Source organism: Daktulosphaira vitifoliae, unplaced genomic scaffold, assembly GCF_025091365.1.
Source record: "Daktulosphaira vitifoliae isolate Bord-2020 unplaced genomic scaffold, ASM2509136v1 Scaffold_1, whole genome shotgun sequence".
In the NCBI taxonomy this organism is placed as follows: domain Eukaryota; kingdom Metazoa; phylum Arthropoda; class Insecta; order Hemiptera; family Phylloxeridae; genus Daktulosphaira; species Daktulosphaira vitifoliae.
In genome coordinates this window covers 22,056,038-22,082,765 of record NW_026099572.1, presented here as the reverse complement: position 1 = coordinate 22,082,765, position 26,728 = coordinate 22,056,038, and the positions used below count along the sequence as shown (strand labels likewise).

Below are 26,728 nucleotides of genomic sequence, written 5' to 3'. Positions count from 1 at the left end.
AAGTTATGATATTCTTAATAATAAGATATACACAATCGGTTCACACACACTTATCTTGTTACACACATTTACCGTGGGAAGTGTGAAGTCGCCTTTAAATTATAATATTTAATTGTTAAAATATAGAAGTGTAGTTAATCATTTAGTTGTAACATTCGCTTAAATAATTTGCTTATGTACCAAATGATATCAAATTTTTACAGTCGATTGATAACAGCTACGTCACGCGATACTTAATAACTGCTTTTAACAGGGCTACAAGTGTAGCATTTTGAACAGTGAGAGAGAAAGCATAACGCTCCAATGAAGTTTTTAACAAAAATAATCATAAATCTTACATAAAACTATGCATATAACAGTATTTTTAAAAAATGCATTGGATAAGTAGCAGTTTTATAAAATGAGTTGACGCCGAGAACATCAATGTACACCTTATTAAACTGACCAAATATAATTGAAGAAGTAATTTTGTATTTTCATTTGATAGCAGTGCGCTCTGTGTTGAATATTAAAATTATTAAAATATGTCTCATATTATCATATAGAAACACTATCACTGTAATGAACGTGAATCACGTTGTTCTGTGGTGAAATGTGTGCTGCTATGAGCGTTGATTGGTGAAAGTAAAGGATGGATAGATAGACCGGTGGTTTCTTTCTATCGTCACAAATTACTACTACCCACTTCAATTAACTCTCTCGGTCTCTATAGCATTTCATTATATCTAATTTTGCCGCGCTAGCACTTTTTATGGGAGTACGTTTAAAACCCATGTTAAGACAATATATTTGCTTATCCTAAAGCAATTATTTATTTAAAAATACAAATTAAAAAAATTGTAGTTGGGTGTTTTTAAAATAATTATCCAAAATATGTCTGTTAGATTATTTTGCCTAAGAGTTATCATTAAAAATACTAAATATATTCAAATATACAAAAAATTTTTTTAATTTGTTTTAATTAAGTCTTACTACAAATACAATTTACTTACAATTGGTAAGTTAAATCTGATATAAATCATTTTTTAGTTCTTAAAAAAAATAATAGTTTTATTAACTATTTTATGAACGTCTTATCTATCTCATCGATTCTTTAATTTTTTTATGTATTCTTAGCTTCAACGTTATTAAACAGTTAAAATCATAATTAAAATATAGTTTCATTTCTCAAATATATAATATAAATTAATTTAAATCTCCTTATCTTAACCCTAAGTATTTTTGTATTTTTTGATTTCGCTAATTAAAATAACTTTAAATATTCTTTAAACAAAAATTTACTTGTAAATGAATGTATTTTAAGTTGCTGGTTTTAGATATATGTATATAAGATTACTATAATGATTATATGATGACAAATATCTGATTGTTTTGGTTTAAATAAAAAAGTATAATTATAACAACTTAATATACTTAGTTTTATCACCTAATAAAATTTTTTGAGGACATTTTTAATATTATATAACATGATTTGCTCTGAATGATTCAAATAAATCAAATTCACTCTACCTTAATAAAATAGGTATAATATTAAACATGCTAGTTGCATTGAAATAGTATTCGGTGAACAGAACTTAGTTTTTAAATGTTATATTATATTAAAGAAAATTTTAATTTTAAAAACAAAGTAATATTATATATTGTTGGATGAGAAATTGTTAGTTAATCACTTTTTTTTTTTAGTTCAGCTTTCAAATTTTTTAATATGGCTGATTTGGATAGTGTGTTAATTAATCTAAGATCCTGTTTAATGTCAGTAAAAGAAGGTGTACCATTGAATCAAATAGACAGTAAGCTAATTAATTATTTAAAAAATGTACTATTGAGTACATTGATTATAGCTAAAAAGAATAGAGATTGAGCCCAAATTAAAATTGCTTCTACTAAAAATGTATAGTCTTATGAAAATATATAATTCTAATACCAATGTTTCACTAAATCAAATATTTTTTTTAATTACATACAAAAGTGTACTACATTTTCAAATTATAGTGGCTAATATTTAAATATTTGTTTATTGATCTTTTGATCAAAGTTCAGAAGTAGTTTCTCAAAGATTTTTGTTAAATTTAGCTTTAACTTGACCAATAGAAAGGTCTTAGCTTATTTAGTATACTTCTGGATAGGACATTAATTATTTGTACAGTTCTATGTATAATGATGACATGGCACTATTGTTATATAAGTATACATACTAGCTTTTAGTTTCAAGTCAAATAAAATTAATTGTTTTTTTTTTAATTCAACTATGTTATTTGTATAGGTGATTATTTTAAAGTGATTGGTGAAAGAATACCATTTAAAAAACTTGGATTTCCATCAATTGAAGCATTAATACAATCATCAGACAATTTTTACATTCAAAGTCGTGGGGGAGTTAGTGTTGTTCATGCTGTAGCAAATGAAAAAACGCAGCATTTAAATGAACTTATTCAAAGACAAAAATCAAAACCTCCAAAAAAAAACAAATTGGTATGTTTTATTAAAGAATGGATTATTGATTTTCGATTAATATTTTAGTTAAACAGAACTTATATAATTGTAATTAATTTAAGTTATTCATAATTAAATTTTTAAAAGATGTAGTGTGACTGAGAATTGGTATAAACTGAAAAAATTACCTTAAATTTTAAATTTAATGTATTTTAAATTAATGATTAAAAATTAGAAAAAAAATTTAAATTTAAGAAGGTTAAGCAGTAATGAATTCTCCTTAATATATGAATCTTTGTTTAATTATAGTTAAATTAAGTGCTAAACCACACATTTCCCTTGATATTTCATTTAATGTTAAATTCAAAATTAGTTCTAAATAAATTAATAATTAAATTAAGAATGATTTTTTTTTATTTTTACTTATTTTATTGGATTATCAGAAATAAAAGTATTTTTTGGTTTTAATTTTAGTTTAATAAATCATTTCAACCCAGAGTTGATGGTTTTTCGAACACTCAAAACAGAGGATATAACTATCCTAGAAATGGAAACAATACTAACCAGAGACCTGTATGTACTTAATTATTGTATTAAACATTTATAAAAACTTTTCTTAATACTTATATTTATTATTTAGCCGAAATATTATCAAGGCTTTATTAGTTCACAGTATAATAACAATTTTAGAACAGCTCAAACTTTAATTGCCAAAAATGGTCAAAGTAATGTAAGTAATATATATGTTAATTTTAATAATTAATCGATATTAAGTTTATTCCATAAAAATTATAAATTAGAGTGTTTAAATAAATATTAAAATAATATTTCTATATCCATCAAATGTTATTTATGTTATCATATGTAGCGTTTAATGTAAATCTTTATTACCTTTTCTACAATTAGTATGAATAGTGCTTTCTAACATAAGGGGATATAATGTACATTACATAATGTATATAACCAATATTTTTCTATAATGTATCACAAAACGTAAACATAAAAAGAGGTATTTATTATAACTACGTTGTCTTAAAAAAGGATAATTTAAGTTGTATTAGTTTTTCATTTCTTTATTCCTAAATTATCTAACTGCAAAAAATTGTGTTCTTGAACTTATAATCATTAATAATTTATTTATATTTCAGAATAATCATCCTAAACCATATGAAAAGAATGGTTTTAGTAAGGTATGTTTTTAAAAATAACATAGTAAATTGCTTCTGATAAATTTTTCTTTTAAATTTATTTAAAAATATTAAGTTCATTTAGAATTTAAATATTAATATTTTTTTTGTCTTTTGTATCATTTAAAATAAAATAAATTTTTTTTTTTTGTGAATAATTAATGATTAGGGTTTTGAAAATTATTCTACATGTTACTAGACTTAATTTACTATAAAATTAATTATACAATATGAATTATATATTTTGGATAAGCCAATAAAATAGGTTGTTAATTAATACTTTTTAAATTAATTATCTTATGTAGTAATTTATCAAGCTAAAATTATGCCTTTCTTAATCTTATGTACAACAATAGTAATTCTTATAAACTTACCTATCCTTCAGCTATAGTTATGATTTTACAATTGATAACTTTTGGTTTAAAGCAAGAATTGGCAGCCTTTCTTTCTACTAGAACTATATATATATATATATATTTCTTTTATTAAAGACCGCAAATATTATAATAAACTCCATTAAATACAAAGTTATACTACATAATAACTATATAAATTTAAAAAATAATTATTTTATTTAAATAAATCTTAATAATTTACTAAATATATATAAAAGCTATATATTAGAAATACTAGGAGGGCTACAGAAATATATCCCACTGAATGCATGTAGCCTGGTATACCGATACTTGGTTTAATTGTACTAAAAATAGTTTTGGTTATTTCAAATCAATATATAATATAATGAGATGATAGTCAAACTTAAAAATATTAAATATTTTTGTAACCATCCTAATTAGCATAACATTACTTTATATTTTTCATTAGACTAATAAAAATATAACTTGTATAATATCGTTCAATAATATTTCATCAGTTTTAAACATTAAAAGCTATCTATTATTTCAGCCTCATTTGAACAATTATACTACTAATCATCAAGGGAATTATAATTCAAACAAAATAACACAAAATATTATATCCAGTACTAAGGTAACTATTGTTTATTTTTACATAGTATCAAATTTTATTTAACTAGGATTTGTTTCTTTTTACTAATTTTACGATTTTATTACTTTTGTGTAGAATTAATCAGAATTCTTGTGAAGGCTTTTTTTTTTTTTTTTTTTTTTTTTTCTTGATAGAAATTTTTGATTAATTGTAACTATATTATTATTTTAAGTCAATAAAAACTTTAATGACCTCATGTTTCAATAATGTCTCTTCAGTTGCCAAAAAGTATTATTTATCATTAAATTATATTTTTTATACATGACACTTTATTATTGACAAAACTTGAATTTTTAACCCACTATTTAAATAAGAAGTGTTTTGTAAATAAAAAATATTTCTTTTCTCTCTGACATTGTGATGCCCGTCTTTTTTATGTTTTTTGTTTTACAATTTGGATTAATTGAAACAACATAAATATATCACACTAAATTAATTGAATACATAACACCTAATTATTTGTATCTTAAATATTGTATGTTAATACACAATGGTATATGTATAGATTACTTATAGGGTTGTTGAGTGCTCAATCCCAATTTGAATATATCTAATATAATTTGATTATATGTAAAAAAGTTTATAATATTGGTGATAACCATAACCCAGGATTTTCCAATGAGAATTAAAAAATAAAAAATAATTAGTGACCTATTTTTATTGATGTTATAAATAAACATATTGGTTTAACATTACCAACAGGGGAGCTTATTCAGTTTAGTCCCTTTAGATATTGCACTGTTTGATATTATTCTTTTTTAATACTACTAAATTTTTAAATTTTTATTTTCCTACATGCATGGCTTAATAACAAATAATGAGCTATTCAATTTTTGCAAAATATTTAACTTTATTGAATGCCTAAATTTTGTTCATTAATAATAATGGTTTAGTAAAACTCATTTTATCTATGCTCTTAATTTACTTTAAAAAACAGTTATTATTTTTGTTCCAGAGTGTATTACCTAACACAGATATTAAAATTAATAAAAAATTTGAGGTGATACCACCATTAACAAGTAGCTGTAGTAGTTTAGAATCAGCTTATAGTTCTGGCTCATTAGGTAATCCAATAACATCTGCTACCCAAACAATGGTAAGAGAAATATTTTAATAAATTAACTGGATTTTATAACTTCTTTGTAATAAGTTTTCTTTAAATATATTAAGAATATCTTATTGGATAAAAAATATTTTTGTAAGGATGAAATATTAGATTTGAGATAAACATATTAGATAGACAGAAAGTCTAAAAACTTATAACTTAACATTAATAAAATCTTAGTCAAGTGATTGATAAAATTTAATTTTTCAAAGTCATGATACATCAATATACTTATCTTGATAGACCAATAATTTTATAAGTATTATATTTCATTAGTTAAATGGTTTTTCCTGCTAAATTATTTATTAAAAGATTGTTTTGTTTAACATTGATTTAATAAAAACAATTGTAACTTAATAATTTGAAGAATTTTGTGGTGTAACAACCATATAAGTTTTACTTTTTTAGAAAAAATTTTTTTTTATTTTGAATAAACATGATTTTTTTGTGTAATTCAATATAAAAACGAGTTCTAATTATGAAGATATTTAATTTTGGAAAAATATTTTGTCATTGCTTTTAATAGAAAATTTTTAATAAAATTGCTTCTCTTGAAAAATTAAAAAAACCCAGCACAGGGGGGTCGCGGCACAATGGTGACGTGGCATAGTTGGATCAAGTATAATGATATCTGACAGTGATTAAAATCACTATAAAAAAAAAACGCTTCGATGCAAATCTTTAGATAGTGTTTAATTTTAAAAAATTGGTGGATTATTCCAAAAGCTTCATAAACTGCTTGTTCCTTATTAATATCCTGATTAAGACAAAGTATGTAGAATAAAAAAGAGATTATTAGAAAATAGTATTTCCCATAAAAAAATTATATTGATCAATACACTTTTCAATAAGTTATAGCATTATAATGTTAAAAATGTAAAAAATAAAATTGAGAATTTTCACACAATAATAGCATTTGGTAGCCATTTTCACCTTGAAGATAAAATAAAGTCCGAAATTTTTTTTTACCATTATAAAGTATATTACATTAGCTTTAATTTAAGATATATATAAAAGTGTCAGACCTTCCGGAACACTTTCAAAAGTTACGTTGAAAAAGTTCTACTTTCTATATGCATTTTTATGTTTTGAATCCCCCCTGTATTTAGGGAAATGGTCCGATTTAAAAAAACAGTATGTCGAATGAAAGATCTATAAAAATACTACTTCTCATAACAAAATTGTAATGATTCATACATTTTTCAAAAAGTTATAGCATAATAAAGTTAAAAATGGAAAATACAAAATCGAAAATTTTCACACAAAAATAGCATTCGGTAGCCATTTTCACCATGAAGATAAGATAAAGTCCGAAATTTTTTTTTNTAAAATTTAAAAATAATTAATATTTTTAATAAAATGTAAAAAAATTAATTATTGAGATATAGCTATAGACCTAACGTATAACTATTATTTAAAAAAAAAATCAGCTAAAAATATTAACTGGATCAAAAGTTATTTAAGTTGTCAGTGAGTGGTGGGCCACCCTGTATATATATATAGATTAATAATCAATATTTTGAAAAATATCAAAAAGTAATTATTATATAAAGTGTTCAGTAAGTAAGGAAACAGGTCAATTGTTATATGCAATTAAATACTTAACTATTTAAAGTGATGACCAAAAATATGTTTACAGACATATTTTGTAAATGTCGACTTCATAAATAAGGATAGAGCTAAACAGGGGGGTCAATCTAAAATAAAATACGTTCTTGATATTAAATTGTACAAATATTTATAACAACGATTAAAAATAAAAGTTTATCTACAGTCGTGATTATAACTATATAGTTTATACTTTATAGTACTAATATTAAAAAAAAATCATTTTTTAAATAAAATTTGTGCAGTATTTATGGACGCTAAATATTTGTTTTCAGGCCACTCTGACTCGTCGACAGTATAAGGTATAATTATTAAAAAAAATTCCCACGATAATAATCTTTGCGTAAAAATATTTCTTTGTACACAAATTTAATTTTATTCCTCTAGTTTGAATTTGTAATTTTGGTTTGTGGTATTCTCAAAATATAATTTGAGAAAACTAACAAGGTGTGCATAAAAGTTATTTTTATTGTACTCGAGTTGAGAAAAAAGCAATATTTTGTTCATTAATTAAGAGAGTGAATACATTTATTTTGTGTATAATGTTTAAGTGGTTGGCCATTCATTTTGTCAATATTCAAGTATTGCTAGCATTATAATTTATAAACTGATCTTGAGATGTTTAACATACATTCTTGACTTCATAATGTGGTTCATTTAAATCGATGGAATATTTTTTTAAGTTATCTTGCGCTTATAAATGTGTAAACATATATATTGATATATATGAAAAGCTTGTATAGTGATTTTTTTAACGCTAATCGTACTAAAATAATAATAATAATAATAATAAATAAAAAAATTATTTTTTTAGTCTTTGTTAGTTACATATGTATCTACATTTATCTGTTATAAAATGACTGTTTTATAACAAATTTTGGAGTACCATTCAACCTTTCATGATACTTATCAGATTTAATTTTTATTAAGAACGTGGAATATTTAAAATAATCTAAATAATAGTTGATGAAAATTGTAATACAGGCACACCAATAAGTATTTATCAAAATCAAATTAATCGAATTATTCGATTTTCGAATAAATTGCCTGATAAAATTTATTAAAAATGTATAAAATCACTAGATTGTTATTTAATGTATGAAAATAATCGCCTATTTTTAAATTTTGAATATAAAATAATGATTAAAAAATTTAATTAAGCCCACTTAACATTTATACTGGTAATCAATTGTTACTAACAACGAGGACAATAGGAACCCGTTTCTTACTTACTGAATATTCCTAGGTGGAGGCCAATAAATGTCTAGTGATAAAAATAGCAGCACGCACTACTCGCTCCAGACATTACTTTAAATTATTAATAACATCTTATCCAAAAATTATTATAAACCCGTCATTTTCTTAGTTAAATCATTTTTTATTTTATAAGATAATTGAATATGTATGTTTCCATTAAAAAAAATAAAGTTGACACCTCTACAAGATATAAGGGATGAACATAAAAAATATTTTTCAACAGATAAATTAAGATACATACGTAAGTAACAAAAGCCAAAATCAAAATTCACAAACAAATTATTCTTTTAAGAGAAATCGAGTGAGTAGCGTTAAAAGCATCACCTGTTTTGATTAAAAAACCCTTTGACTATGATTTGTTTACTATTTTAAATATTCTACTTGGTTTTATTCAAACAATGATGGTGGGGACTGAGTCTCCTATCGTTCCTCTCCATTTGAGGTTTTTTTTTTTAAATTTGTCTTGAATGATTTATATGAATAAATTATTCATATAATTAAATATTATCATAATTATAATATTCAATGTTCTTCTATCATTGTTAACAAATAATGCTATTGAAATATAGTATACTCCTATTTATATGTATAGATAATAAAAATGTGATATTATTATTAATTATTAATGTATATACTTAGCACCAAGTATCATAGCAAACCTAATTTTTGGATATTTTTAATGATTAAGGTATAAAGTACTCAAAATTATTATATCTTCTTGGTTAGCAATTTTAATAATTTTAGAAATTAACCAATTAAAACAACTTTAGTCAACCTATTTAAGTTGTTATTTTAAAAAATTTCACTTTTAAAGTAAACTATTCAAACAATTTAAATGATACGTATGCGTATCGATTCATATGGATGCGAATGTAGCAAGATATTTTATTATTTTGTGTAAGATATTTTTTTAAACAATAAATCAAAGTTTGAGAATGGTTAATTTATTCTCCATATCCGTCGAGGATGTGGGTGATCGTGTCTAGTGGAAGTTTAGGATTAGGTGGCCGACCACAAGTAATTGGGATTAAGGCGAGGAAAAAGAAGAATTTATTGTTATAATTGTTGTATTCGTGTATTTTGAGACGAACTTTATAAGACTACTCAGTAGTATCATAATTTTATAAAATAAAAAATAATTACATTGCAATAAAATAAGTATTAAGATTTTTACTACTTACTTTTGTATCTGAAACAATATTCTTTAACAATATTACAATTAATATCGTAAGAAGTAATATTAATTACGGTATATATAGTATTGGTGGATACATAGATGATAACGGCGTGTATAAAAAAAGAATATTTATTTTATGTATATTTTAGATTTAATTTCGATAAAATTGCATCTGTATTTTTGTTTAATTTTACACCTATTTTACTTTTACCATAATCGGAGTATTGAAAATTATTCTATTGAACTATTAAAGTTTTAATCTTAGCGACAATATCTTTTTAAACACATTAATAAGGATTAATAAACTATATCTATCTTTGAGAACTAACACTCAATGGCTTATACTTGCTGCCATAATATTATTAGTATGCTTAGGGACTTGTATCTCTATAAAACATAAAAAGATGCATTCTTTAAAAAATAACGAAATATGTATGTACATGCATTTAAAATTAATGATTTTTAGCTTCGATGCGAAGCTGAGAAGGTATTAATTTTACTATGTTAAATGGGGTTTTTTTGTGCGTTACAACTTTTTCTCAGCTCTCACCGAACTGATTTCTTTTTACGATACGCCAAAATATAATAAATTGTTTCGAGTCGATAACATTACATTGAAAATTATACATTTAAATATTAAAATAGTTAAAATACATTTGTCGTGTGCAAACATTAAAGTTGTTTCCCTAAGTATATGCGTATCCGCGTGCACACACGTCAGCGTTCGGACGACGTTGTCGGTCGTCCGAACATTATTCTAAAACATATTATAAGCGATACGCCCAAACGTATACGTGTGGGAGGGTACGGTTAAGCTGCGATCTTATGTACTGGGTTTGGACGACCAGCAGCGTCGTCCATCAGCATAATATTAGTATTTTATTATTATGAGTAATTTATTTTTAGAATTAACAAACGTGTACGCTCGTCCATATCGGTTGCTATAATACAGGGGTGGGCAACTGCCGGCCCGCGAGCCATTTTTATATGGCTTAAATTTGACAATTTTTTATACCTATGACTAGCGGTATAATATTTAAAGTCACACCCCCACCACCAGTACCCACGAACCGCCACTGGAATTCGTAGTCTTGGGCATGTTTAATTTTTCAATATACTGTTTTGAAATTTAACAAGCAGTTCTATTGATCAAATAGATCATCGGAAAATAATTTTATGCACGACTAACAGTCTTTTCATTGTAACTATATTTTTTATAACAACGGGTTATATTATTTTTTATCAAATGTTTACGCATTTTTCCCGTCACAACCTGCTTTCTACTCAAGTACAAAAACGATCTTAATTTCTGAAATAATGGTTAAAAGTAGTTTGAAACAAAACAAAACGATAAATAAAAAAATCTTAATTTTAACCTCATTACATACATCTACCACAAAATATGGTATTGTTTTATATTTTATATTATTCAAGATACTACTGGGTAGTCTTTAAAAGTTTGATTCAAAATACATGAAAATTTAAATTATCAATATGTTGTATTGTTGAAACAAAAAACACCCTAATTATAATCGTTTTCACACGTTGAATAATTGTGAAACAAAATATCTTTATGTACTATATTCGCATACGTATTTAAAGCGACAATGTGTTAAATAAAAACCAAATTAACTGAGTAAAGTTAATTGAATTGATTAATTGCTAAAATTAAAATTAATTTCATTGAAACACCTAATAATGGTAATACCTAATACTCCAGCCCTCTAGGTACGAAATTCGTATCACATAGAGCAGTAAGAATTTATGCACTTTTTCTTATTTTTTTAAAAAGTATTTAAATTGTGTAACAACTCTCTAACGTAGGAGTTATAATGAATACAATCAATTTGGTTTATTAAAGTGACATTTCATTTATTTTATTAAATACAATTTTTTAGGAATTATTTGAAATAAATGTTAACTATTTTAATCTTCGAGAACAATGAATATTATATTAATTAAATTTAAATTTAATTTGTGACATTTAAAAATCATTAATTATTTATCATTATACTGGATTTGAAGGGCTTGACAATGAAGGATTAGGCTAAAATAATTAAAATGATTAATAATAACCACGTAAAAAGAAAGGAAATTGTTGGTAAACCTTCCATGATTAAATTTTTCATTAAGTCAATCCCTGATTGTTTTTATATAATTAAAATTACCGCGTGGAAATTATGTGCGATTTACATTCCATTATTATATTTATCGAATTTGCTACAGTTCATATTTTGATTTTTCATACCCCTTACTTTGAAAGGATTATTGAATAATGGCTTTGAATTATCAAAACTCAATTGAGTTTTGATCTAAGTTATTATTTTATACTAACGCTAAATTGACGTAATCTTGTCCACCATAATGATCATTTTTTTTCCATATAATATAAAACAATTTCACTGCTTTGATAATAATTTTTTTTTATTAATGTTAATATATCCATGGATATATTATTACTAATGCAAATTTATTAAAAAGTTTAAACTTTTATATGGTACATACATTTTCTTTAAATTACTTTTTACAACTTATATGTTTTGTATGGTTTTATTGTGTTTTAGTCAAAATTATGTGTCAATCGAACAGAAAGTAAGACCGGGAATATGTATAACACTAAAATAAAGGTTAGTAATATTATTGGGTTTAAGTTTTAGCTTCGATGCGAAGCTGAGAAGGTATTAATTTTACTATGTTAAATGGGGTTTTTTTGTGCGTTACCACTTTTTCTCAGCTCTCATCGAACTGATTTCTTTTTACGATACGCCAAAATATAATAAATTGTTTCGAGTCGATAACATTACACTGAAAAATTGAAAATTTTTCCTTCGTTCCCCGTAAATGGGGGAAATCTCCAAAAAAATTACAAATTTAAAAATCTCTAATTTTCGACATTTTTTTTACTTAAAACTGCCATAACTTTTTCAAAAATAACCACATAAATATAATTTTTTTTTATAGATACATTATGTCTTTACCTATCATTTGATATATATTTTTTATAAATTTGACTATTTACCTGCCCACAAGGGGTGATTCAAAATATCAACTTTTTCACAAAAAATTAACTTATTCAACTTAACTTTTAAATACTAACAATTTAATATATACCATAAATCAAATCTTATGTAATATACATTTTAAAAAAAATGTTGAACTTTATTTTGTTTTCATGATGAAAATAGCTACCGTATGCTAATTTTGTGTTAAAATTCTCGACTTTATATATTATATTTTTAACTTTATACTTCTATTATAAATTAAATTAAAGCTTATTTAATATACTTTAATATGAAAAAGAAAAATGTTGGACTTCATTTTGTTTTCATGGTGAAACGGACATCAAAGTTAATAAAAAAAATTCGTATTTATATTTTTAACTTTATAATACTATAATTTTTTGAAAAATGTATGGATCATTATAATTTTTATAAGATAAGTACTATTTATATTCTTCATTTATGCGACATACTTGTTTTTTAAATCGGACCATTTCCTTTTATATATTTATATATATATATATTACACTTATAAATCATAAAACTTGTAATCAGAATATAAATAAGGAAATAGAATATCATGTAGCTTTTGGAATAATCCACCAATTTTTTAAAACTAAACACTATCGACAGATTTGCATTGAAGCTTTTTTTATAATAGTGATTTTAATCACTGTCAGATATCTTTATACTTGACCCAACTGTCATGTCCTCACTGTGCCGTGACCCCACTGTGTTGGTTTTTTTTTTTTTAATATATATATTAAATATTTTATTTTTACAGGAAAAATCATCATTATCATCTCTACCTTTCATAGTAAGTTTTATTTAAAAATAGATATTTTAAAGGTTAAAACCCAAGCAATAAAAATAAATTGCACGGACATATACTGTTTCTCAAAATCTTTTTTAGAAATTCTCGTTGATTTATCAGAATAGTGTTATTTACATTGTTAGGACCTTTTGTTAATTCTATTTAAAATTTAACTACCAAATTTGGTATAATGTTGCCTGTAATTACAATTATCATCAATTTGTATATCCTAACGATAATATTATAAATAGATTTTTTGGGTTTGTAATAAAATATTATTAAATTATACGAACAAAAAAATTACTTGTGCTTAATAGTAATCTTTTATTGTAGTATATAGAATGTTCAGTTAGTAAAGAAACATCAATTGTTATAAGTATTGAGAACAACTAAAGACCATTTCCTGACTTTCTGAACACTATAAAATAGTCATAATTTTTTTTTTAAGTGCACTTAGACCATTATTTAAAAATCACTGTGTGTGTTTTTAATCAATTTTACCAAATTGATTTATTTAGCTAATGTATCCTATATTTTTGTCATAAAATGCTAAAAAATTACCATACGTCTTATTATTTTTCTGCTATCAATAAGTGAAATATGATTTCTGTTGAAAAGTTTACCTTTTTACACATTTTTACAAAAAAAATTTTCTTTAAAATGTTAAGAAAATCTGAAGGTCTAAAAATAAAATTTAACTTAAGGTGGTTTTTCAGTATTAGACGTCTTATGTTTAAGGTCAGAATATATCATGATCCTTTATAATTTATCTATTTATCTTGTTTTAATACAGTTTAGACTTTTTTTTTATGTTACAGCCTGTTGTAAAACCGTCAACAGCACAAAGTAGACTTCAAAAGTACCCCAAAAAATGTGATGAAACCGAAATAAAAGTATGATAATATAAAAATTAAGTATTAAATAATTCACACTTGACTATACAACTAAATTTTAAGTTAATTAACACCCAAGAAGTCAAATATTTAAATTATTATGCGACTAATTTGTTTCTAAATCCTCTTTTGTATTTGCATTTCAAGTAGCAGTATTTATTAAATAACTTGAAAAGAAGAAAACAAAATCTTATAAATAAAAATTCTATACATAAGAGATTTGTAGAATTCCAAATTTGAATTCTACAAATCTCATTTGATCAATCATTTAATGATTAATAGTTTTGTAAGCTGATAATTAACTCGGGGCTATTCAATTTTCCTAGAAATTTTTTATTTTGTATTTTGTAAACAAATTTTTTATTGACTGTCGGGATTTCTTATTTTTAAACCTATGTGTCACAATAAGATTACATTCTTAATAATATTAGTTTAGATCATATCCCGTTATGATTAACCAATTAACTATAGATCTTATTTTTAATGTTTAATTTATAAATCTGATGATTGAATACTATAAAGTAGTATTGAAGTTTATAAAATCTAACATTAGTAGTTTAAATCGGCATTAAATGTTTTTTTAATTTATATCTTTGTCTTTTTTATTAAACGTATTACATTTCGTATTATACTAATTATAATAGAAAAATGAATGTACTGTTTAAAAAAAGTATTTTATTAAAATAAACATTTTACCACTGAATTTGGGATAGTTATTCGAACTTTTATGCCAGGAAGTAGTAAGTTAAATATTTGCTATTCCGAAATACGTCTTTTAATAAATGGGAAACTTAATTTTTTATAATTCTCCGAAAATCATTGAATAATGAGACACATGTTACCCATTGTACAAAATGTAAATTATCAATGTTATCATTACTAGATAATGAACATTGAATGCGTAGTTTTATATAGTTTGGAGTAAAAGCATATCGATTATAATAAAATTGTATTTCAATTTTCTATATATATACATTTATCTTCAGTCTAGACGAATTATTTTATTGACTTCCCCAGGTGTTCTTTCAGTCGTATACACTACAATGTCATAATTTACTGCGTGATATTTGTTGCCCATTTTCTTATTTGAATATGCAAACATGTTTTTATAAGGTTGTAATTATTATACCTTAACTATTATTTCATTTGAAATTTCCCATTAACATTTCTATTTTATTGAATTTGACATATATTTTGCATAAAAATATAAACCATGGAAAATAAATCATTTGTTAAAACATGTTTAGAACATATTAAAATTATTAAGGAAGCAAGTAGAAATCTCGAGTGCTTATTAGCAGATTTGTGTTGTGATGTAAATTTAATTACTATTGACTTTTTGTAAGTTTTCTTATTAAATTTACTTATAGGACATTAATAAGGAAGTTCTTCAACCTGTTAAAGAATCAAATGCAGTGTTACCTGAAAATGTCAGTTCATCAGGCGAATTTTATGATGTTGAGGTTTGATAATTTATTCATTTGTGTATTAATATTAAAATAATTTATAGGTTTTAAAAATGATACAAGTCTTTTTAAGGAAGGCTGACATAGTGAGAGTACCTCGTGAATTTAGTTAATTATTAACTGATAAAAATTAAAGTATAATTTTACCCCGGACTTAATTTAACTATTCATTTATTTTTTAATTAAAAAAAAAAAAAATTGGAGATCCATCACTGAATGGTTTCTCCAACCATGTCTAACTGTAAATTATAAATAATTTTTTAAGTCGCACCACATACTTGTTGTACGAATGTAATGTACAGATTATATATTTTCTAAAAAAAAAATCTCCCTTGCTGTTTTGGGGACATACAATTTTTTGGCCATGCTTCTTTCTTTTTTTTTACAGTATGAAAACATTACAAGTTGATTTATATAAATTTGTTTAACATCCTTTCAACTACTGATTGTTTTTGATAGAGATAGCAGAAAACCCTATTTGAGTTAGTTTTATGAAATTATTTCAAAAGATTATCTTAGGTCATACTAAGCACATTATATTAGCACATATATTGTTGATTTAAAATTATGCAATTTAATAGGATATTTAACATACAATATAATGATCTGATATTAATATACCACATTTATATTATTTTAGTTTTAGTATATTAAAAAAAAAAGTGGATTGTCCTAGTATCAAAACTATCAATATATAACCAAGTATCAATAAATTAAATTTATTTCAAAGTTTAATTTGTTTAATATTGCTAATAGTTTAATATGAAAAAATGTTAATAAGTTGTTTAAAGCATAATTTTTTGCAAACAATCCTAATAACTAGTAATTTTGGATTATTCTTTATTTAAATAATGATGCAAACTTTTCTTTTGACTAAAAATTATACTACCATTCATTGATTTCTGTAAAAATATTTTGCTATATGTTGTAATCATTCTATAAATATTGTAAAAAAATATAAATGTTTTTATAATCTTGGAAATAAATTGGTTTTGATACTAGATGCTCTAATGTATTTAGTTCAAGATAAAGAACATTCTTTCTTAATTGATCTAGGTGTCATAAAAATGACTATTTTATGACATTTTTCTACAAATAAATGATTTTAATTTTGTATAAAAATTTATATTTTTTACAAGTGTCACAATTGTTTTTATGTTTTCATTAGATGTTTAAAAATACCGATTATGTTACTGAATTGGAGTCATATATCAAAAAAGCAAAATTATCTGATCCATTTTATGACTGTATGATCAAAAAGGAAAAATTTGGCAAAGGCATTAAATTAATTCACATTTGCACTATTAATGTAAGTACGTTTCTTAGTTAAAACTTCAATAACAGAGTTTATAAGTTAACATTTCTATACATTGTGATATATTATTATTATATTATTACTATTATAGTTTTATTTCATTAAATTTTTGTTTGTATTATAACCAATTCAGTTTGGGTTTTTTTTTTGAGTGATTTGTATTGTTCCTTAAGTTTTTAATTACTTTTAATATACAGAAGAAGTCATTGATGGTAAGTATTTAATCTACTTGTAGTAAGTAGGGCATACCTAGTGGTTTTCAAGTATAGCATAATTTTTATTAATTTTGGTTTAATGAAAATAAAAAGATCTATTATGCTATCCGAATCTTTAGTGGTTTATTTTTATTTTTTAAGATGTTTATTTTCAATGGTAGTATAAAAAAAAATTTTTCCAATAATGTGATTAAGGTTTAGCGATAGACTAATCACCCGTCCCATATTATCAATAGTTAAAAAACAACTCTTTGAGGAGATGCTATAGCCCTTAATGACCTGGAAAAGTGTAAAAAAATATATTGGTTTTGTTTATGCTGAAATATCAGATATGCTGATATCAAATTTAATTGAGAGTTGCTTAATTTATGTCAATTAGAAACATTTAACGTTTGCTTAAAAAAATGCCTTCAATTTATTTTAAATGAATTTTCATGACTTTGTGTTTTATGTCTGGAGGTGGAGGACCCATCCACAATTGCCTAACCTTACTATAAACTTAGATAAAAATTATTTGAGAAAAAATGCAAATTCAAAGATTTAAACTTTGTTTGTTCTACTACACATGATTTTTGACAAAATATTAATATATAACCAATTACAATGGATTTCTTCATCATACAAACTGGAATTATATTTATACTTACGTTTTGTAGTTGTACTGAACTTTTTAAAAACTTTAAAAATTATGAAGAAATTGTAAAATATAATAATGGATTGGAAAATTTATTTTTCAAAAATTTATGTCTTATGTTCTCAAATATGTAGTTCAGTTATTAATTGTATTTAATTTATTTCAGTATCAGTTAATTATTAAATGATATGTATTTTAACAGAAATTTTTAACTCTTTAATTAATTGAAATTCTCAAATATATATTGTAGGTTAATGGTGGAGCAGTTGGTAGTTCATTCCCTATAGAATGTAACTCAGTTGAATTGGCAAAAAATGTAGCTGCTAAAAGTGCTCTCTCTACTTTAAAAATACAATACGGAGAAAGTATAGATTACCCAGTTACAGAAGATATTAATGAAATGGCTTCTCGTGTAAAACATGTTAGTAAATACTTAAAAATATTACCTGGTATATAAATATATTTTTTAGCTTCAATGTGAAACTGAGAAGGTATTGGTTTTACTATGTGTTTTTTTTTTTTTTGTGTTTGTTACCAGTTTTTCTCAGCTCTCACCGAACAGATTTCTATCAACGATACGTCAAAAGATCAAAAATCGTATCTAGTTGAAGACATTACCCTTAAAAATTGATAAAATTTCCCTCGTTCCCCGTAAATGGGGTAAAACTCCAAAGAATTTACAAATTTAAAAATCGTTAATTTTCGAAAATTATCAGGAAATTACTGATAAATAAAAATCTTTGACTTAGTAATATTTAAGTTAAGTGTTAAGATCTTTTAGATTTACTATTGTATTATTTTTCAAAACATTTATTTTTGAGCATTAAATATAATTATTCAATTTAACAAACCATTTTGTTTGGTTCTAAAATCAGTATTACTGAATTAAACAATATAATTTATGACATATTTTTTACACATTAAACAAATTTCTCAGAAGATATTAACCTCAAAAATTGAAAAAATTTCTGTCGAAACCTCCAACAAAATTACAAATTTAAAAATCGCTAATTTTCGACATTTTTAAAAAAAATTTTACTTAAAACTGCCATAACTTTTTTAAAATTGTCTTTACCTATCATTTGGTATATTTTTTTTATAAATCTGACCCTTTACCTGCCCACGAGGGGGATTTAAAATGACAATTTTTTCAAAAAAATTTTACTTTTACACTTAATTTTTGAAAGTGTTTCGGAAAGTCTGACACTTTTATATATATCTTAAATTAAAGATAATGTAATGTACTTTATTTTGAAAAAGAAATTTCGGACTTTATTTTGTCTTCACAGTGAAAATGGCTACCAAATGCTATTTTTGTGTGAAAATTCTCGATTTTTTTTTTACATTTTTTAACTTTATAATGCTATAACTTTTTGAAAAGTTTATGGATCAACACAATTTTTTTATGAGAAATAATATTTTTTAATAATCCCTATTTCATTTGACATACTTTATTGTAATCAGGATATTAATAAGGACCTAGCAGATCATGTAGCTTTTGGATTAATCCACCAATTTTTTAAAATTAAACACTATCTAAAGATTTGCATCGAAGCGTTTTTTTTTTATAGTGATTTTAATCACTGTCAGATATTATTATACTTGATCCAATTTTTCTACGTTACCACTGTGCCGCAACCTTCCTGTGCTGGGTTTTTTTTTATTGAGCCTTGGACTTAAAAACCCTTATAGTATCTAAAATGTTCTTAAAAATCCTATATAAAAAAAAAAAACCACAAAAAATAGAAAATTAAAATATTAATACATGATTTACAAAGTTGTCATAAAATAAAAGTACATTATTAAAATCGCTCAAAACAAAATGCTAGTTTTATATTTATATATATATATATATATTTTTTTTTCTTTTTTCTTACATCTAATAAACTTATTCATCTACACCAAATTGTTTTAATAGAAGTTGAAAAAATTATTACAAATTCAAAAAATATGAGTATGCCTTTAAACCTTAAATAATTTTACATAAATCAAATTTTGTACGAGGGGAACATTATCCAAGATAACCCTACTAAAAATAAAATATGCAATTAAATCAATGGCTTATTTATTATGTTGTAAAAAAATAACATACATCTTTTTTTTCATTAAATTCTGAATTTTTCTATTGTATTAATTAAATTAAATTAAATTTATTATTGTTCTAGACATTTTGTGTCCTAATTACTGTGTCTATTGGCTAGTTAATGATTTGGTCAAAAATATTTGCTTAAAACTTAAGAGTTGCTAATATGTATATATATATATATAAGAAACTTCTTATAAATGGTAGTAACTAGTAGTAACATTAACTAGTTTATTGAGACATTAAAAGCTTAAGGTTTTGCTCAAATTCTATGTAAAGATCAAACATTTACTTGTATAAAAAGTTAGAGGACTTTAATTTAGTTAAAAGTGATCAAATTTATAACAGTTTATTTTTGAAATAAATTAATAATTTTACTCCTTAGCTTTTGAAAATAAATAGTCATGAGTCTGGTCTTATGAGTGATGTCCTGGAACAAATGTATAGAGAAACATATAAACAAAATATGTTGGACAATTGGATTCAATATTTAGATGTTTTTAACTATTTCACTTTTGATAAACTGGTTGCTAATAAAACTATTATATATTTGGTAAATTTCTCATTGAAGTTTTATCAATTCTTGATCTATGTATAAATATTTTTTTTTCTTTTTAATAATAGAATGAACATAATAACATAAACCAAAATGGGGAAGTAAATGAAATTAATGGTACTTCTGATGTGTCTGTAGACAACATAGATATTGATAGTCCTTTGACAGTTGTAACTATTAATAATTATGATGAAAAATCAGTTCTTGTTACAGCCATTTACAGTTCAATTGGAGTTAGCATTCGCTTTGTTGGTTCAAATGTTGATGTATAATAAATAAATAATTTTTATTTCTAAATAAATAGTAAATATTGTCATATTTTCTTTTAGGAATCTTACATTAAAATGCAAGCTAAGTTCAATGATACAATGAACACTAGTTTTCATTTAGTAGAAGAAGTTGTCGAAGGAGAATATTATGCTGTACTTTTTGAGTCATTATGGCATAGAGTACAAGTTACTAGCTTGATTGAAGAAGATTCATCTGTCACTTGCTACATGATTGATACAGGGGATTCATTGACTGTTTCTAAAGATCAGATCTGTCTTTTAGATCCAGTTTTTAAAAAAATAAAAGCTCAGGTTTGAATTTATTATTATTTTAGCTGCCTTAGGTTATAATTCATGGTTACACTTAGTTATCTTATTGGGTAATGTACATATGCTAAGACTTATGATTTGTATATCTATAAACTAAATATTTTTGTTAAATAAAAGCTATTTAAAGATTATTTTTTTATGGTGAAATCTTGTTTATTTATTTTTCATATTTTTTACATGAAGGCTGTTCAGTGTGCTTTAACACAGCTTGAAAACTTTAGCACCTTTATTGGCTTAAAGGAAATACTAGATGAAATGTTGCTCAATAAGTCATTTATCTTAATACCTGATAACCTAGAGGATGATCCCAATTTGCCGACAGTAACATTATATGAAAAAAAAGGAAATGAATTTACTAATGTAAACGAATTGATTATTACAAAATTTTTAACAAAAACAGTTACCAAACTACCATCTTTTGAGGTTTATCTCTTTATTAATCTAAATTTTATCATTTAATTTAATAACCAATTTGTATAATAATTTTGTTTATGTAGGAAAATGCAATTGTTGATGGAACTGTTTCAGCAGTGACTATTTCAGGTTATATTTATTTACAACTGAATACTGACATAGTTGCTTCACTTGAAGAAATATTACCAACTGAGTGTGAAGAGTATTTAGATACTGAATATTTTCTAAAAAGCAAGGATGAAATTCAGAAAGATAAAATATATTTGGCCAAATATGAACCAGATAGTTGGAGTCGGGTTCAAGTTCTAAATGTTCTTAATGATTCTGAGGTTTTTGTTTTGACCATTTTATATTTTTACTAGATGTGCTTGGAATGCACTTAAATATTGGTGAAGGATTCATGAAAAAATTTTTTTAATGTCATAAATATATTTTTTTTATAATTTGTGTAGGAATTAGTATTCCTACACAAATTAACAATACAATTATTAATTATTATATGTTAATGTTAAATTATCAATTTTTTCTTTATTGGTTGTGTCTTACCAGTAACAATAGATTTGTTATAAAGTAAACGGTTTAAAATTATGTATTTTGAATTTCAGTAGGTTTTACTTTTTTGTAATAGTTTCAGAAAAATAAGTCCTTTGTTTTTGGAAATGTTTCTTGAACGTTCAATTACTTTTGAACCATGTTTATAGTGACCAATTATGGATCTATCCATTTTTATATTAGAAGAAAATTCTGAAGTTAATACTTAGGTCACGTTTTAATTGTATTGTGTGAGCAAAGCAAAGTATTAGTTTTAATTTAAAAAAATTTAGACCTATATATATATATGTTTAAATGCCTTACTAGACCACTGGTTGAAAAAAAAAACTCTGGAACATTTGTTACATACAGCTTTTATAGGAGTAAGTCTTTAAAAAAACCATATTAGCAAAACACTTGAATTGCTAACATTTAAAAGTATAGCATTGATTATTGGCAGTTTATCAACACCTTGATACATTTTAAATAATGGAATACACATAGGTTTTAAAAACAAAAGGTGCAAACAATAAATTTTTTAAGTATAATAAGACATATGTAAAGACTTATTCACACAATTTGAGGTTTTACACATTGATATTCTGTAGTACACAATAAATATAGTATCAATAGTCTTGGAAATATATACATTGTTTGTATTTCATCATTGTTTAATTAAAAAAATTATCTAGAAATGAATTGATAACATATTCTTGGATTTTTAATAACAATACATATAAAACTTATATCAGGAAAAAATTTGTTTCTGAATTTTGGATCCTAAGCACCTAATTTTACCTATTGTACAAATTTAGTACATAGTTATATATAGTGTTTTTTATACATCTAAAATTTTAATCTAGGTTGATGTAATTTATGTTGACTATGGTAATAATGGAAAAAGTGAAATCACTAAATTAGTCGACTTAGAAAAATTTGATCCTCTTATGACAAAAATTCCAGCTCAGGTACAAATAGTTACATAATTTTTAAAATGTGAATTAATAAAATTCAATGTTATAGGCTTCAAAAGTAACTATGAACTTGTTGCCTCCTAGTACTATGACTCCTGAAATAGCTACCAAAATTTATGAGATGGTAGGAAATGAAAAAGTGTTGGTAAATTTAATTAATGCACCAGCTGATGATGTTCCTTGTATTCAACTTTATAAAATTCAACCTGAAACAGATATTCCAGTTTGTTTAAATATCAAATTGGCTCAAAGGTATCATATTCTATAATTTTAATGACCTCAATATAATATTTTTAAAAATTTTCCTGCAAACATGTCATAATATTTGGTATTAATTATATATATTATTCTTATTATATATATTATCAATATATTGAGAAACTCAAATTTAGATTTATATCTTTTATTTTTGATTATAAACATATTTTTAATCACACCAGTATTTTCGATATAGTAATTACAGGACAACAAATTTATACTATTTAAGTGAACTCCTTTATAGTTTTGCTTCTGAATTTGAATTTGATGTTTCAGAATTTTTTATCACATCTATTTTTAAGATCATATTCAATAAATTATTAAGTATTTATTAAAGTCAAATGAAGCACATGTAAATGATTGAGTGGGAGATTGTGAATTCATTAACCCTCTTAGAACTTGGTATATATTACTTCAAATAAGGCAATTTCAATCCTCAAGTTTATAGTTCTCTTGATATGTATTAACAAAAGATAAACACGTATGCGTCTCCTTTTAATAGTACTTGTTTACATTTATCACTCAACCCTAAACAATTATATCATTATAAAAAACTAATAAAATAACATTTTTTTAACTTGCCAAATTTATTTGATGATGTTAAAAAAGTGTTAAAAGAATGGAATTAAAAATAATATTTAACTACTGTCTAAACAAAAGTATTTTAACAATTTAATTCAGAAAAAGTAAACTAGACAATAAATATAATATAAGACGGTAAATACGATGCAACGACAATGACAATACCTTTAACAGTCTTACGAGAGTCCCAAAAAAACAATTCACATAGCAGCCTGTTGTTTTGTAATACTACATCAGTATAAATTATAAATGTTCTACCTAATATTAAAATAAATGATAACACTAAATTTTAATTTCAACAATATGAATTCTGCAAAGTTTTACATATGAAAATTATTTTGTGATTTATTAATTTATTTAACTTTTTTACACCCTCAAAGGCAAAAATATGTATCAAATTTAAATTTACATTTAAATTATACCTTATTAATGACTATCAATATAAACAAATCAAATTAATTGTTTGTTTTTTTCTTTACCAATCATATTTGCAAAATATTTGTATCTTTTTAATACAATTTATTAACTATGTGCTGCCACACATAAAATCTAATTACAACATTGTCTTAATGATCAAAAAATACATAAGGATGTAAAACTTCTTTTCAAATTCACAAAAAATTGTATTATAAAAGACATGCAATAAAAATTACAATTTTTTTGAATTTATGAACTTTACATATAATATTTTTCACAATGATTGTGCTTTGGTCTGTAATTACTTGTTAAAAAAGCAAAAAAAAAAAAAATCACATTTTTATCAATATTTTGGAATTTCTGACAAAATTATCTATTGGTAGCAATTTTATAATTATGAGATTAACTTGAAAACTCTCATTACAGTGGAAAATTCTGCTTTTTTTCTGAAAATGCCCATAAAATTCTAATTTTAATGTCTATATAGATTGATTAAACTTAACAAATAAGCTCCAAATTTTGTACAATTATTTTTTAATATATTAAGTTACATAAGGGAAGTTAAAAAAAGTTATTTTTCAATTTTTTGTTATGATTTAATAATGACTTAATTTTTTATTAGTAATTATCTCAAAAACTAGATGTGATGGAAAAAATCTGATGTCTGATTTAGAATCTGCATCAAAATTATATAAAGTATTCTCCTAAATGTTAACACCAAAATAGCTATTATCCTGTGTAATACTTGTTAATTTTTCTAGCATCAAAAAGCAGTAAATACCAAATGACTACTACTGTTAAAATGAAATCATATTATCAACAAATCTACATAATTTATTCTGTTTATATAATATCCTATTCTTGAATTCTTTATAAAATTTAATAATACTTCCAAAACACAAAGAAAGTTTTTTATTCTTCTACTTGATTGTGTAATTGTACCTATATTTTTTGAAGACTGTTGATTGTTTTATAAACTTATTATTCATTTTGATATTTATTTGTTTATAATATATTTTGTTTCTAATGCATGAATATTCTAAATACTAAGTAAGTTACATTATATTTGTTATGGTTAAAATGGTTATATTAGTTATGCTTAATTCAAAATAAATAGTTTAATAGTAATTTTAAATAAATCTACTATTTTCTATGTTATAAATTGAATAGCTTTAATATTTTGTTGACTTAAACTGTTATTAACTTGAATAAAATAATTTTTATACTTATATTTAATCAAGTATTAAGACATTATTTATTTTTTTATTTTTAAACTGCTAGTAGTTAAGTATCAATTGTAATGGTGTTTAGTTACCATTATTGTCAAAAATTATTATAATAAAACGCAAACAGCGCATCGGCTACTAGAGACTGATGAATCGACAATAAAAAAAATAATTATCACAATATTAGCTATCATCCAAATGATTATTTAAACCCCAAGGACCAGGCCATGGGGTCAGTTGATTCCAGTACATAGCCTTGTTTTGTGTAATTCATCAGTCTCGGTACTCGGTTGTTGCTGTCCGGCTTACTGTGATAAAGTCAAGTCTTTGTTCTTCCTTTTCACTTATTTGTTTTTGTCCTCTACATTAAGGATACTTTTGTCTTCATTTCGTATTTTGTTATATTCCTTACCGTATACACTCGGTATTTGTATCATGCACTTCTTCTACACCCCATACCTTCGTATTACCCTTATTTTTTAACTATAACAACGCCCTTTTTGACACCCACAGCCGACCTAGAGTCTAAGTCGAGCTCGGTAACTGCTGTACAATCACACGTACATGAATATCCAGACAGCAGACTTATCGTCTTCGTACCTACACTACACTTGCCTACTGTAGATTCTTTTTGTTTTACAACACAATTTGAGTGCTTATTTCACTAAAAAAGTGTTGGATGTAGTGTGTGGTGCAGTGAATCATTCAATCACTGTCTTAAAGCTGATTTTCAGCTGCCTTGTTTTGCTGTTTCAGGATTGATAACTGTATGGGAACTTGAACTGTTGTACATACCTAGCTCTTATACTGGTTCCCTCAGCCATTATGAAGTTGAAGCCGGTTGGCAGCTCTGCATATAGTCCTTTTTTTGACATAGTGATAAACATTTTTTATTAAATAAAACTAATGAATTTAAAGTAGAACATTCACTAATTAAATATTACAAGATAATTCACTAACTGTCTTATGCAATATTT

At 24.1% G+C, this 26,728-nt stretch overlaps 1 protein-coding gene across 1 annotated transcript; it reads left to right on the top strand.

Moving 5' to 3' along the window:
* Nucleotides 1-1,611: 1,611 nt before the first annotated feature.
* LOC126894827 (uncharacterized) lies at nucleotides 1,612-26,723 on the top strand. The gene is made up of 23 exons (XM_050666120.1): nucleotides 1,612-1,627; nucleotides 1,684-1,790; nucleotides 2,264-2,472; nucleotides 2,908-3,006; nucleotides 3,074-3,163; nucleotides 3,582-3,623; nucleotides 4,527-4,610; nucleotides 5,584-5,724; nucleotides 7,617-7,643; nucleotides 12,340-12,402; nucleotides 13,559-13,591; nucleotides 14,407-14,481; nucleotides 15,852-15,944; nucleotides 17,116-17,256; nucleotides 18,362-18,532; nucleotides 20,580-20,747; nucleotides 20,819-21,016; nucleotides 21,080-21,331; nucleotides 21,533-21,772; nucleotides 21,847-22,092; nucleotides 23,158-23,262; nucleotides 23,318-23,520; nucleotides 25,287-26,723. The coding sequence occupies exons 2-23, from the start codon at nucleotides 1,706-1,708 to the stop codon at nucleotides 25,300-25,302; spliced, it is 2,781 nt and encodes a 926-aa protein (XP_050522077.1). The 5' UTR covers nucleotides 1,612-1,627; nucleotides 1,684-1,705; the 3' UTR covers nucleotides 25,303-26,723.
* The last annotated feature ends 5 nt before the right edge of the window (nucleotides 26,724-26,728 follow it).

Coding starts and splice junctions, on each gene's coding strand:
- LOC126894827 (XM_050666120.1), top strand. CDS start 1,706: ATGGCTGATTTGGATAGTGTGTTAATTAATCTAAGATCCTGTTTAATG. Junction 5,725..7,616: donor CATCTGCTACCCAAACAATG/GTAAGAGAAATA, acceptor ATTTGTTTTCAG/GCCACTCTGACTCGTCGACA. Junction 21,017..21,079: donor TTGTTGGTTCAAATGTTGAT/GTATAATAAATA, acceptor ATTTTCTTTTAG/GAATCTTACATTAAAATGCA.